The sequence below is a fragment of the Rhipicephalus sanguineus genome, chromosome 10, assembly GCF_013339695.2.
Source record: "Rhipicephalus sanguineus isolate Rsan-2018 chromosome 10, BIME_Rsan_1.4, whole genome shotgun sequence".
NCBI classification, from domain to species: Eukaryota; Metazoa; Arthropoda; class Arachnida; order Ixodida; family Ixodidae; genus Rhipicephalus; species Rhipicephalus sanguineus.
In genome coordinates, this window is record NC_051185.1 from 23300209 (window position 1) to 23315275 (window position 15067).

Genomic DNA, 15067 nt, shown 5'->3' on the forward strand with positions numbered 1-15067 from the left:
TGATGATAGTGGCAGGGTCGACACCTACGCCGAGTTAGAACAGCTTTGCTGTTAAAACTAAAGTTTATATGTGCATAGTTCGCGAAATATTATCGTCGAGAGTGCCCAAATACATTGCATGTGCTCTAGGAGCAACTAAAACTTGCCAAACAACAGTACAAAACTGCCTGCATGCAAAGGCAGGCAGTCTACAGAAAGTAGCTCTAAACTCTCTCACTACACAGATGTGCGCTCATGTGCAAAGTGCACCATGGACAAACTAGCATGTCAGGATGCGAAATTTGCAACACTTGGAAGTCAATAGCCAGCTATTAACTGCAACAGCAATCAACAGGAGCCCCAGTGTACTACGCGATAAGCATCTATACAATGCGTGGAGTACATACATTATGCACAAGACATTTGAGGATGGATGTTGGGATGTATTTGAAAGTGGCATTAAATATTAAACGATTAAACATTGACATTTTTTTAAACGATTATTTCCTCGGCTTGAATAGTCAACTTGGTTTGGCTTCTGTAGATGCTGCATGCCTGAAATTAGTGTGGTTATTACAGTATGCAATGGCCCTTGTGCATAAGCCAGCATTTATCATTAATAAAATTGAAATGTTCCAATACCAACAGTGCACAAAAGGTAGTGTTTAAAATTTGCAAGACACTCTGTGCCATATTTCCTTGCTTTCCTTCAGATATATTCTTTACAAAGTTTTACATCATTCTTTTTTAAAGGCTGTCTACCGTAACTTGCATTGCTTTGTAAACCTTCTTTATTTGAATTAACCTTCATTTTATCAGTTACCCTTTTAGTACATGTTTCCTACGTATTTTCATGTATCTTGTCGTTTTTATGATACCGCATTCTTGTCCTGTCGTTCACACGGTGGGTTTCTGCTATGTTTTAAAGGGTATGCAGCGACTTGAAAGCTGGTCCATATATTCCTCGTGCACCCATGCCAAACGTGAGCTTGACTGCCTGAACTATTCATAGGCACCTAGTGTTCCTATAAAGGAACACTATAAACGCTGTATAGGGACGCTACAGAGGAACACTGAAGCACTCTTCTTGCGACATAAATGCGCAACAAGAAGATACACGTGGCAACGCTGCCTGAAATTTCCTGCACCAGCTCACCACGAGGTCTTAGATTTTGGCGGCATCTCCTAGGGGTCTACAGAATATTTCATCATTGAAAACTGATACAAATTGTGTTCCGAGGGAGCCAGAGACTTAATATGGCAAATTTCAGAATATTTTATTTAACGAATGCGGCCAGAATACGAAAAATGAAAAAAGAAAGACATCGAAATTTATTACATCATGTCGACGTTCAGGTTATGGTGCAAGCTCAAATTTAAGAAGTGATACCTTGACCTTAAGTTTCTGTTCCTATGATCAGAGTACTAATGACAGAATTATCAATGAATAATTTATTAAGTGTGATTTAGCGTTTTCCTCTATGCAGGTAGAATAGATATGTAACAAGTTATTACCTGTAACAAAGTAAGTCTAAAAAGTCTCTTTACCAACATAAGCGTATACTAGACATAGTTACAAAACTATTCTGTCGCATCTGAACAGAAGAGGTTGCACGTAATTGTTTAACGTGCACGAGAAACGTTGATGGCACATTTTGGATAGTGTTGCAATTAAAATTTATTAGAATTTCTGGGTTGTCGCGAAACATGCAGAGTGGCACGTATTGGTATGTAATGAAAGGCAACAAAAATCATCGCAAGTGAAGACTGTCTGCTGTCCCGCTGTATGCGAAAGACGCAATGCCGCGCAGATAGAGACATGACTGTATCGAGTAGTCTTCCTAGGGCGGCAGCACCGGGCAGGAAAATGGTGATTGGCTGTTGATATTATGCCGCTGGCTGCTGAACGACCTTTGCGCAATGCCATTTGGTGGTATTCTATTTTGCAGGTGCAATACTCTGCATATCCGGCCAAGTACAAACATTACTAAACACTCTGTACAAGAAAGATGCTTGGCAAGACTACTACACTGCCAATGTAGTCCGATCACAAGGGTCTGTTGAGGCATGAGCATTTCAACACTCCAGTCCCATGACGACAGATCACACTGTCGGCTGGCGCATCTCTCACACTACACAATTCGGTCCAAGTCAAACACAAACAGTGCCTGACAAGCTAAGAGAACTTCTGCGCTTGTTTAGCCGACGGATGGAATGGCTTGACTGCAAGGAACTGCTTTGTCAAGGGTGTCTTGAAGGAAAACTGCCACCTGCCTCTATATGATGACAAAAAGTAGTATTCTTGGCCGCCACATTTTGTAAATTAAAAATTGATGAATTATTGCCACGGAAGCCCAACAGCAAGAAGCTTAGACATGAAAGACGGGTAAAAAGAAAAAAGTTTGTGGGCTTTCGCAGTTGATAACACAGGGCAAAGCACTGGCAGCCTTCTGTCGATTTGCGTTCGTTGGCTGTCCTGCAAAAACGCTTGGAAGACATGCCTTCGACGGCAAGAGTACTTAAAAAAACAGTGAAGCCTCCCCGGAGGATGCATTTTTTGGGAGTGGGAGGTCACCGGCACACATTGTTGCGATCTTGCCCTCGCCGCTTTGCAGGCAGGTCTTTTTTTCAACTGTTGTAAACGATGGAATGGCATTAAATGGAATCTTCTTGGAAGGTGTCTCTTCATTCCTAATGAGCATTCTTCTCCACTGGCTGGCAACAGGTGTAAGGGCTGAGGCTTTATAAAAAAGAACAATTAAAAAAAAAAGGAAGGCAACGACTGAAACGCCGCGCTGCCGCTTCGATACAAGTCCCCGAGGAAAGCACCCCAGTGTGGTCGTTCAGTTGATGAAGAGCTCTTCCGATTTGATGCCTCCTGTCGACAGTGTCTGGGTGCTAGAGCTGACCAGTGTCGGGGGCTTGCCCTTTGCCCTCACCAAAGACAACAGCAACGAGTCTTCGTCCTCGGTCTGCACGCCAATGTCACGGAGGATGATTCGAGTCCTCTCTCGTTCGGCGGTGATTTCCGCTGCCACCATCTTCGCTAGTCGCTGGAGCACCTCATCCTGCAAACCAGTACGGCAATAAGAAATGAACGTGCAAGGCCGAAGCTTTCAGTATGGCAAATTGCAAAGCAGTAGGTTGGCCAAAATTCTGTTTAGCACAGTGCTGAAACATGAACACAAGAAGGAATGCGCGGGCCACGCATCATGCTGTAGCATTAATATAACGCGTCCCTGCATTAATTACAAATCGCTACCTCAGAAAATGAAGCTAGGCCAATGCAGGCCCAACATTGGGCATTCATTCCCATTGTTAGCCCCTCGTGCCCAGTCATTTGGAAGGGGGGGGGGTACTTATGTGAGTGATGAGAGGGTTATAGGCATCCTATTTTATGCGACGTATTGCCCCAGCAGAAAATGAAGCTGGGCCAATGCAGGCCCAACCTTGGGCATTCCCAATGTTGGCTCCCATGCGCCCAGCCATTTGGAAGAAAGGGTGGGCGAGTACTTATGGGAGCGACAAGAGGGTTAGAGGCATCCTAACTTATGCCCCATACTATATCACAATGTAATTGTCAAATAGTTTAGGAAGTGCAATAGGCATTTAGAACAGGAATTAGTTCAAGTAATCGTTAGTTCAAATGAATCGTTTATTCATGATGCAACAAAATAAAAGAAACGGTGACTCACATTTACATCCGACGTGAAGAAGGAAGCCCCTGCCATATCACCTGCAACAGATGCACAAGCAAAGCAAATTCAGTATGGCACGTCGTGCTGTCAAGACAACGAACTGTGTAGCTTACTGTGCAGTTATGTATAGGTCAACTGTTAACGTGCCTCACTCAACGAAGTCTATATATACATATTGTTGACAACGAACACAGCATGCAGTACCGAAGCAGAGAAAGGCAGTACACACGCATGCGGTGCTGTACATTTTGCTGCACGTCGTGCAATCGTGCAAGTGCATGACAAAAAAAAATTCGATCATCCACAAATGTGCACACTGATGTCTTTTGATGAACTTGAAATTTGTGTCAAAGTGCATCTTCTCATGAATCCTTGCCAAGAAAAGGTTTCTCAATGTGGCAGTGTAATAGGCAATCAAATTGGAAAAGTGTGTGTGGGGGAGGGGGTTGCTCCCATTTGCTTGTCGTATTACTCCTCCCTTTTCATAATTTGAACTGTGCTCGAAGCCATGCGTTTGTGCAGTTGTTAAGGAAATCTTTTTATATTTACTTCATTATGTGCCATTCATTATATTCATGCTCCTTATATGAAGGTTCTACTTACTGTACACTTTTGTTCGATGTTCGTTCTCGCTGGATGCATTTCACAACACGAGCCATGTTACACAAAGAGCAGATAATCAGTGTCCCATTAGACTTACAGAATAAGTGCAGAGATAACGAATGAAAATGAATGAAATCCACAGCAAAGGTGGATTGTACGGTAAGACAGCAGATACTGCAAGCAGAGGATGCAATCGGCCGATGTGAGTGAGGCACAACAGCACTATGAAACGTCATTTCTACTTCTCTCGCGGAGCTATCCTCGAGCACTGCGCATCTAAATGCCCCAAGGTGCTCGTGCACCATTTGTGGCAGCTATGGGAAACAAATCGCTTAAGACCTGACGCAAGCGATTCCTTTCTTGGAGTTGCAAAGATGTGAGCTAGGCAAGGCAGGTAAAATTAGTCACAGCTCCTTCCGAAGACAGCGGCGAGTGCCAGGAGTGAATGACAGATCAGTTTTACAGAAATTCAAGCACATAAGTTGTAGGACAAATTGGTTTCTTATACTTCGAAAACTAAAAGCAAAAATACAAAGAACAAGACAGATGAGAGCGGTGTCGTCAACAGTTCCGTTTTCTACCTTGTCCGTTTTATTTGCATTCCTTTAGTTTCATTATTCTCTTGCCAGATTTTAAAATTAATATTTAGGTTTATTTCTGATATCTTTATGGCATCAAGTTGAACCTTCTGAAGCGTTCTGTTATCCTTTTGCAATGTGCTCTCTTTCACAACCTTAGTGCTTGTAAATTGAGGCAATGTTTATTTTGCAATATTAGTTTCGAATACGCATGTGCAAAGGTGTTTGCTAGCTTGACAGCATCTAAAGCGCCAAAATGTAAACTGTCAAAGAAGATGCTTAGCCTCTTCAGGCGCGACTTAAAAGAACTGACTGTAAATGCGTCACATTTACGCAACGTTATGCCAAGGTACTCAATATTCTATTGCAACAAGACTAATGTCATACATTGATTTGCGTGTTTTTGAGTAATCCGACCTTAATTAAATTGCAACTAAACATCTGTTTATCCTGAAGTCATTCATGTTCTGTTTTTGCGTAAATAGAACCAAATCTCGTGCTAGAAATATATGGAGCAATTTCGTCTTTGGTTATATATTCATTTTGAGCTAACGAAAATTATACTTTTGATGTGGCTCGTGAAAAGCGGCATGTTGAACTTGGTAGTGCTTCAGCCAAGTGAACATATGCAGGAATACACAGCAAAATGGAGTTAAATGAAGACATTTATTACGCAGGAGGTTCAATTAATTCAGAACTCAATGTACCTTGCTCTCTCTTAGCCCCTAGTCGACACAAGTAGCAAAAGCAAGTTGTGTACACAAACGTGTACAAAGTGCCTCACTACAAAGTGCCTCACAGGGTTAAGAAAGCCCATCAAAACAAGCGAAAGTGTGCATAGTTTACCATGATGGCTGTATGTCAAAGGAAAATTACAACTGTTTTTCATTGTTCTACAGGAAGCTTGGGGGGAAATCGTTGCAGCACTGTGGTTAGGAGCATCAGAAAGAAATAAGCAGATTCTATGCAACTAATGAACTTTGTACAGCCTGCAAAGTCTGGCTGCCTGAATGATGTCACCTGCTGCACTACATAGGCTCTCATGTTTTGTGCCTATACTAAACCCGGGGACTTAGCATAGGCATATGTAGTCTAAGTTTCTGACTACCTGGCGAGGACTCAACAAAGCACCAGAGCCCCAGGAAGAAGCAAACACAGCGTCGCTTTAAGAAGGGACATGGCACTTGAAAACTTTTTAAAAATTATTGATCAATTTTGATGAAACTTCCGAGTTTATGTATCTTCCTGATTTCAAATATGCAGTTGTTTTTCTAGTACAATATATAGTTTTTAAGATACCAAGCACTTCATGTGCCTTATTGGGATCGAGATTATTATTTTTTTAACCAATGCAGTTACAAAGTAAATAAGCCTATCACAATAATCTGGAATTAAAACTGCACGCAGTAGAACAAGAATGGATATCCTAAGTCCACCTAAACAAAAGTGGTATGTTGAACATTACTAAGCGAAATCTCAGCTTGACATCAGCTCATTCACGAATGTTCAACATGCGATAACTTTTGTGCTAGTAATGGGTTAAGAACATCCATTCTTGTTCTACTACGCGCAGTTCTCATTTGAGATTACTGTGGTATACTGACTTAATTTATAACAGTCCCAGTATTGGAAAAATTTTGCGCCCAAAGAGGTACATGAAATGACCGACATTTTAAAAACTACATAATGTGCAACAAGAAAATCTCATATTTGAAATCAGCAGTGCACAAATATACAAAAGCTTTGCAAGCTTCATCATCACAATTGATCAAGAATTTTGAAAATTTTAAGAACAGTCTCCCCCCCTTAAAGGGACATTAACCCTTTGCGGTCCGTTGTCGGGCAGCGCCCGACAACGCAACACGGCCGTAGCGGTCCGCTGTCGGGCCCCGCCCGACAAGGGTGTTCGTGGTTTAAATTTTGCTGTTTTCTCACCGCGAGTCGCGCGCATTTTTTGTATACATGAAGGGCCATCTCTTGAGGAATAAGTGAGCTTTGTTTGTTGAGGTTTTACTTTTTTGACACTAGGGTGCAGCACTATGATCAGCACGGGGCCTAGAGCGTACCCACTCGCGCGCGCGGTTCGCTGAGAAGCATGGCCACGTTTTCACCGCGTGCGTTTTACGGCGGTGCTTTTAGCGAAAGCGAGGATGACTTTAGTGAGGAAGAGAATTACGTGCCTCCACCAGACAGTGATGACAGTGATTCGACAGAAGTGAGTGACGAAGACGACGACGGCGGCGGTGGAAACCTGCAGTAATAACCCTGGCCTGCACACAGGGGAATGCTTTGAGCGGTATCATACGTTGCCCAAATATCACTAAAAGAGTTGCCTGCAGAATGCAGGAGCAAAAATAAATATCCTGTGCGTTTCTCTTCCACAGCTTGTGTTTTTATTCGCGGCGCCAGAAACTGGCGAAATAGTTTCGGACCGCTAGAGCCGGAAAGTGGGTAAAGGTTTTGGACCGCAAAGGGTTAAAGTAAAACAACGAAATGGTTTAGATTGATAAATTGTACTCTGCGAAACCTAACGCCGTTAATTTCACCACCCCCCATAATATTTATTAATAGAAAATCAAGGTCAAACTCATTTTTAAATTTCATGCCGAACCCTCTACGCGTGGCGTCACTGATTTCAATGTGCATTTTTCATATTTTGGCAACATTAGCCAAACGAAAATTTCCTTAAACTTGGTATGTTAAGTCTATGGCTCCCGCAGAGGACAACGTAATTCATTTTTACCGATTAGGAAATATGTAGTACCTACTAAATGCCATCAAAATATATGACAACTGACGTTCTGTGTCGAAATTTTAAGGTGATGTTGCCACTTGCATTTTCTTTTAGATGCGAAGTATCTTAAGGCGGAGCTCAATCCGGTGGTGGTGGTGGTGGTGGTGGTGTGCGGCGTGACCACCCTTACTGCGCATGCGCATACCCTCTCCACACACCTCCTCTACACTCACCCTCTCCCCTACCCCTCTCCACGTTCCCTCTCCCCTCCCCTCTCCACTTTCCCTCTCCCATCCCCCTTTCCACGTTCACTCTCCCATTCTCCTCTCCACTTTCCCTCTCCACTCCCCCTTTCCACTCTCCCTCTCCACTTTCCCTCTCCCCCTTTCCACTCTTCCTCTGAAACGCGGGCGACATGCCGAAATTCGCTCCTGCGCAACGCCGCGATGAGCTCGAGCGCATGCGCGTCCCCTCCCCTTCTCTCTCCTCTTCTACGCTGCCCCCTCTCGCCCGCCTGTCGACCGCGTTCCCCGCTCGCCCTGTGAGAATTAACGGCCAGGCTAGATGGAAGATACGACGCGCGTAGCGTCCCTCTTCGCGTCCCACGACGCGAGGTCGGTAGCATGCCCAACGAACGCCAACGGAACGCGATCGTGCAAGTGCTCCGGCTTCGCATCGCCTCATGGTCCCCTTTAGCGGGAGATGGTGTAATTTTTTTTGCGCGCTTTCTCGGTTACCTGGCACCTTTTTGTGGCAAGCATGGTGACGTTGGAATTGAGAAAGAGTAATTTACTACTAATACGAGAAAAATACTTTTTCTCTTTAGTGTCCCTTTAAGGAACTATGGCTTTATCGCCAAAGAAAACATGAATATTGAAGAGCTGTATCGGTGCCGTAGTTACGCACCACAACCTCCTCTTTGGTTTCCTGGAATGTGCTCAAAGCGAACAGGACTAGCGTCATCCGGGGACGGATCTAGAGGGATCCCCGTCATGGATGTTGAGGTGGAGCCGCTGGGTGCACTCAGTCTGCACGGCTCGTCGTCTTCGACGGCTGCCTCGTCGTCCTCAATGGCTGCCTCATAGGAAGGCGCTTGAGATGGCGTGCGAGGCTCCTCCTCATCCTCCACACTGTCGCTGCTCAAAGGGCAAAGGAGACGACGTGTTGAGTTTGGAAAAGCAGGCAAATGTAGCAAAAGGGCCACGGGCATTGCATAATTTATGCACGCAAGCATAGTTTACAAACCCAATTTAACCCTTTCAGGTGCCACCGATGAAGAACTGTCTATAAGTGCGTCAAGTTTCCGCAAAATTATTTCTAGCACTCAGCATTCTATTGCAACGTTGATTTATGTTTTATAGTAAGTAATCTGAATTAAAATGTAATTAACTATTTATCCTGCAGTCACTCGTGTTCTGTTTTTGCGTAACTAGAATCAAATCTAAAGCTTGAAATATAGTGTAGTCTCCTTTACAGTTATGTTAATTTCGAGCAAATAAATATTATACTTTTGATGTGGCTCGCGGAAAGTGGCACGTCGAACGATTCGTCGAACATAGTAGTGTCTTCAGCAAAGTGATCACGTATAACAGAAGTTAAACGAAGACACCTTTATTACGGAGGAGGTTCAATTCATACAAACCTCAATGTGTCTTGCTCTTTCTCAGACACTAGTCGCCACAACTAGCAAAAACAAGTTGTGTGCACAATTATGTGCAAAGTGCCTGAAAGGGTTAACACGATCAAGAGTATCCGCAGCCAAACATGTTATTTGGGCAACATCGGAGCTTTTGATAAACCTATCCACAATTCTATCGGCAGGGTCCATGTTCCATGGCAGTGCACAGCAACTCAATGCATGCACAGTTTGAGGCTTGTACTTATTACTAGGTATCAAGTGTCTTGAAAGAGTACAAAGGAAAGCAGTCCAGCTTATTTGTAGAAATTTCTCACGATTTGACCCTCCATCTAAAATAATGGATCGCAGACAGTAATCCCACTCTTCAAGTACGCCGAGTGCAGTTCAGAATTTTTTGCTTCCATTAATTGTAAACTGGTGATGGACCCATTGCGATATCTTTCACCCTTACTAACCAGACCCACAACGCACCGTCGGGCTCTGTAACCCTTACTTTCGCCAGAATAGTAACTCATAAGTAATACACTTATTGTTCATGCATAGTTTCTGATTGTAACAACTTAGTCCAGACATCATCTTAGTTTTTGCTGCAACACCGAAGTTCAGTCATTGCACCATTTCAAAGTACACTCGAACCTCATTATAACAAAGTTGCATCTGCCACAAAAATAACTTCGTTATATCCGAAAATTCGTTATAAACGTTTATTTGTAACACTGTAGCTATGACAAGACTATTATTCACTTACTTCGTTATAACCAATAATTCGTTATATCCGTGTTCGTTATAACGAGGTTTGAGCGTATTGCTAACAGATGGTCCTAATAAATCATAAAACGCTTTAGTTAGTGCGTGTCTCAACACTAATGCTAAGACGGAGTGCACTGCATGGCATAAACTAGTCTTTGCTTTTGGTGCTTTTTCACTACATTTAATGTGTCTAAAGACAGTGTGCCCTGTGTTAGCGTTACCATTGAGACGCATGCAGATGCTAATGTAAGCGTTTTATGCTATACTAAAGCTCTGTTGTAAAGCTGTTATCACACATTTCCAGAGACATATTCCTATGTTGTTCAGCCTTGTGTTATGTCTGATATTACACTATAATCTTGTAACAGGTTCTCCTGCTGCTTTTTTGTATTATGGCTGCGACTTTGAACCTTAGGCACAAGGGCCCACAGTATGTACAAAAATATGCTGCTCTATGCGTACATTACATAAAACTAAGGTTTTTTTACACAGAACAAACTATTGTTCCATTTGGACTTTAAAGCAATAAGTCTGGTTTTTTCGTTCCATTGCTTTGTAGTTTGTGCAAAAGTAAGGTCTGCAATTAGTGATCAGTGAGTAATTACACTGCAGTGGCTGTACTTAATCCTTGACAAAGGGTGCTGAAGGGGTGCACTTCATGAGCACTTTTCTTAAAGTCGTAACTAGTACCACCAATCTCGCATTCTTTTAACCTCCTTGCTGTGTGTATTCTTGCCATTTAACTTCACTGGTTGAGCATTGCTACATGCTACGGAGTCTGGTAAGTCTTTAACGCACACAAAAAGAGGATGTTTATTTCTGTATCTGTGTCTTGCCTAACTTTATGCTGCCAACTCTCAAGGCATTCTTTGTTGGCCTTAACTGCGCTGCATTCACACAACTATCCCCAAAACATCACCTACAGATGTTATCCAGTGTGTAGAATGACAGTGCATAATTTGCAATGAACTTTCTTCCACAATTTTTTCTCACTGCTTTATTTTAAACAGAAAGGAACTTGCTGGCCCCAAGAAAATGCAGTTCAAGAAGCAGGGGGCAGTAGGATGTCTTGCTTTTGCATGCTCATGTACGGGCCTCAGATCTGTAAATGGATAACGAGTGTGGCACCGGGTAGTAGTACTCTCTGTGCTTCCTACTGAAACTCGTAAGTACTATCTGCCGGTCGACTTGTGCGTGCCTTGGATCGGGGTATGTTGCATCTGCGGTCGAAGACGTGGCATATCAGTGGTGCTGCGTTATCGAGGCAACTAGCTCCGTCATATGGCCACATCAAATGACCTATGCAAATGCACTGCATTTTGGGTATTGCGCAGCTCTGTGAAACAGCTGTAACAACACTTTCCTTCACAGTAGAGAGAAAATGTGGCAAATCAATTGTGCGGAAGGCAACAAGGTGTAGGGAAGGTTCGTGGAAGGGAAATAAAATTCTCAACTGCCTGAATGCCTGCACGAGCAACTGCACTGTGCACGTATATATGGTGAAGGAATAATCGCAACCTTAGCTAGGTGCAAGATCGGACGAGTTGGTAATCCATCATGTTGGGTATTAAGGCGAAAAATACTTCACGCTACTACTTAATATCAGGGATAACTTTTACCACTCGTGTTAGTCACCTTCACTAATTCTCGCCCAAAATTTTTCACACTATCCAATAGAACATGCATAATGCAGTTGTACACGACACTTTTGTTTTGATGACACATACTGTCTCTAGCTGTTTAGGCACCATCTGCAATCATCCAAGTGTGAATAGCAAGCAAAAACCTAAAGGCACAAGTGAACATGCACGACTGAGTGATGTGAAATGTTACTCCATTGAATCAATAGCTCACATAACATAGTAATGTGCAATTTTTAGGACCGCTGATTCGTAAAAATAGTAAGGATTGATTTCCCTAATGACTGTGACATCTGTTCAATTGGCAGTCCGTAGGATTGGCAAAACTTAGGTGGGCTAGTTCATTAATGAATGTTATGGCAGAACTGCACAATGCACGAGACGAGTTGATAGCGCTATGTCCTGTGTGTTTCATTCACTGTCCTGTATTTTGTGCTGTTCTGCTCAGGCCCGTAGCCAGAGAGAGGGCCCTAGCCCCCCCTACCACTTAAAATATTTATGAAGGGGGTGTTTTGCAGAAAATAAAGAAAATAGGTGTTTTTCTCAAATAGTCAAGGTTTTCAGCAAGTGCCCCCTCCCCCCAAAAAATTCCTGGCTACGGGCCTGGTTCTGCTACAACCTTCTCAGTAACCCTTTGTTAATACTTTAATTTGGTTAGATACTTACGCTTCAGGCTCGAAGTCTCCGAAAGTGTTGATGCTGTTAGTGGTGTCGCCATCCCTTCGGAGCCTCTTGCGGAACTCTTCGGGACTCAGCTGTGGGACGCCTCTCGGCCTCCTTCCTTGCCAGACAACGTCAAAGTGCACGATTTCCTTGCCTCCTCTGTTAACACCAACCATATAGTCGAGACAGACAATGCTCCCCTGATGAAGCACTTCATTCAGGTCACCAAAGAAGATGGTTCCATCTTTGTAAAAACAATCACTTGTAAAGTCTATCTTCCTAAAGACTCCAGACTCGTTGACCTTGCATGTCGCGATGCACTCCATGCTTTTCAATACCGTAGCCTCGGCGTTCTCGTATATGGAGACGGACGGCTGGACCGAACGGGGTGGGGATAGCGAGGAAGACCGCCCGAAGTCTGGCTGTTGGCCAAAATCGTCTGCAGGCTCCTGCACACTGTTGGCGTCTTCTCCGTCAACATCTGTGCCTTTGTTGACAATCTTGTTGAAAATGTCTTCGCTGTCGCCCACGTGTGGCAGTGCAGGCCTCTGCCCTATCCACACTAGTGTCGCAACCCACTCATTATCTCCTGCATCGACGGCGTCAAAGCTAACTTCTTGCCCGTCACTAACTTCCCAGAGTAGATTTTCGAGCGGCTCCTTGTCACGGAAGGTCACGGCCACTGTCGCACTAGCCGTGTTTGCCTTGTTGACGCCAAACTTTATGGTTCCTTCGGTCTCGGATACTGGGTAAAAGAAGCCACGTTCGCTGGAAACTTTCTGCCTGGCTTCCCATCCCGACAGGGGCGAGTTAACTAGATCCAACTTTCCTTGAGTAGATGTAGTGTCGCTGAAATCTGCCCTGGTTGAGCATGAGTCCCAGTCCGGGTAATCCAAGGCAGGAGATTCGTCTATGTCTCTGTCACAGCTGCTAGTATCTTTGTCGTGAAGCATATCGTGGATATCCGACTCGTCGTCGGACATGAAGACCTCGTTGCCACTTTCATCATCCTCAAAGGTCCCTTCCCGCCCCGACTTCTGGCTCAGATACACCGTAGTGGCTTCCCACTTGACCTTATCGGACGGCTTCTTGCTGGGCTTGGCATTGAAGCGTACTTTGTCGTCAACGGTGAACACGTCTGGCAGGTTCTTGATGGACCTGCCCAGAGACCTGTCCACGTTGTTGGCATGAAAGAAGGCGCGCTCCCTCTGGTTGCGGCCGAACTTGATGAATCCGTAGTTCGCCTTGACAGTCTCTATGACGCCGTTTTGGTTGACGATCGGCAACCCCAAGTTGCCACCACCACCGCAGCTGCCGGTGACGCTGTTGGGAGCCGGTGAAGAGCAATTTGACGACGTCTGTCTGACGCGTGCAACGCGGCTCGCCCTGAACTTGGCCTCACACTCCCGGGGTCCCGCCTTGGCGTCCAGGACGACGGTGTCGTTGACCTGGAGCCCCGACGACGGCAAGTTGCTGTGCTCGGCGTTCTCGAAGGCCTGGACGTCGAAGTAGACGCTCGTCTTGATCGGGTATTTGACCGAGATGAAGCCGTACACGTTGAAGATCCGGTACACAGTGCCCACGACGTTGCTCAGGCTCGTCACGTCGTCGTCGTCGCGGTCCGAGGCGGAGGTCTGGAAGCTCTCCATGCTGCCTTCCAGCGAGGTCACCTCCTCGGTCGTCGCGCGTCGGCTTCTGGTACGCACATACACGTTACTCTGGTTGCGAATGACGAACACCTTGGGGAACTGCTGCAGGAAGATCTTGAGCGACTTGACGGAGCAGCCGTACTTGGTGCGCAGGTCGGACGGCAGCTGGGACAGGTGGCCCGTCAGCTTCTGAAGCGAGATTCCCTGGTTAGACTCTACTCGGTCCTTCAGAAACTTCACCATAGCCTCGCTAGAGTTGCTCCGTTGCCTAGACATGGCTTGCGCGCTGATGCCGCGAAGCGACAGACAGGAAAGACACAGCAGGGGGACAAAGAGGGTTAGAGCAGAAGAGACAGGAAAGCACAGCCTAGAAGCGGTGAAATCTCGAGGAAAGAGCGCAGCAACCGAGCCAGAGCATCTGCACCGAGCCACAGGCGCGGCCGAAAGCGCAAGCCATGCGCGCTCACGGTGCATGCATTGAAATCACGCGGCAAAGCAGGCACCCACATCGCTACCGGTACGTCGCGAGACGCGGTAGCTAGTGCCGTTATTAAATCGCGGAACAATGGGAGCGAAAAGACGCGCTAATAAACGCGATCCCGCCACATATGGCCACGTACCCATGTAGCGATCCGACGTCGTCGACCCGACAGCGATCAACAACCGGCGAGACTTAGTTTCTGTTACCCGCTGCCCGCCGGCTGGGTCAGCCGGCTCGACATGCTCGATGATTCACAGCTCCTCAACAAGACTGGTTGCGAAACTGTGCTCCGGAATCCAAACATGTCGTTTAGATTAGCGAGCCGGCGAGCCACCTGGGAGCAACGACATAAAACGCACCGCATCGCCGCAGTCTTCGCCGTTTTTGCGCCAATTACCGCAACTTAGCCGAGAGCGAGTAACCGGTACTGGCAAGAGAGGTTGAATGAATTTGCGAATAAGTCTGCCAAACGTAAGCTGCAGCCGTAAGCACACTACTCGCTTCATCAAGCTTGAAGCTCTGAGTGAACGAAGTGTAAGAAAATGTCAATTATAAGTTTGTTCCTTCGCCAACAGGTAACGCCACAATCGGGTTATTTAGTGGTCCGTGGTGGTCTGGATTTACGGGGTTTCGCATCGTGTCGTACCGAAGAA

General features: G+C 45.3%; 1 protein-coding gene across 6 annotated transcripts; it reads right to left on the bottom strand.

Moving 5' to 3' along the window:
- Positions 1-1238: 1238 nt before the first annotated feature.
- On the bottom strand, positions 1239-14725 carry LOC119407252 (uncharacterized). Of its 6 annotated transcripts, XM_037674135.2 has the most exons (5): positions 14554-14725; positions 12288-14122; positions 8499-8728; positions 3675-3715; positions 1240-3047 (listed from the first exon to the last, which is right to left on the bottom strand). In XM_037674135.2, the coding sequence occupies exons 2-5, from the start codon at positions 13931-13933 to the stop codon at positions 2823-2825; spliced, it is 2142 nt and encodes a 713-aa protein (XP_037530063.1). In that variant the 5' UTR covers positions 13934-14122; positions 14554-14725; the 3' UTR covers positions 1240-2822. The 6 variants fall into 6 exon arrangements, with proteins under 6 accessions (XP_049275593.1, XP_037530063.1, XP_037530060.1 ...); XM_049419636.1 differs by lacking the exon at positions 14554-14725 and having other exon boundaries at positions 1239-3047; positions 8499-8722; positions 12288-14522; XM_037674132.2 differs by lacking the exon at positions 14554-14725 and having other exon boundaries at positions 12288-14522.
- Between the last annotated feature and the right edge of the window lie 342 nt (positions 14726-15067).

Coding starts and splice junctions, on each gene's coding strand:
- LOC119407252 (XM_037674132.2), bottom strand. CDS start 14,407: ATGCACCGTGAGCGCGCATGGCTTGCGCTTTCGGCCGCGCCTGTGGCT. Junction 8,729..12,287: donor GGAGACTTCGAGCCTGAAGC/GTAAGTATCTAA, acceptor CCCTTTGAGCAG/CGACAGTGTGGAGGATGAGG. Junction 3,716..8,498: donor AAACCAAAGAGGAGGTTGTG/GTGCGTAACTAC, acceptor CATCTGTTGCAG/GTGATATGGCAGGGGCTTCC.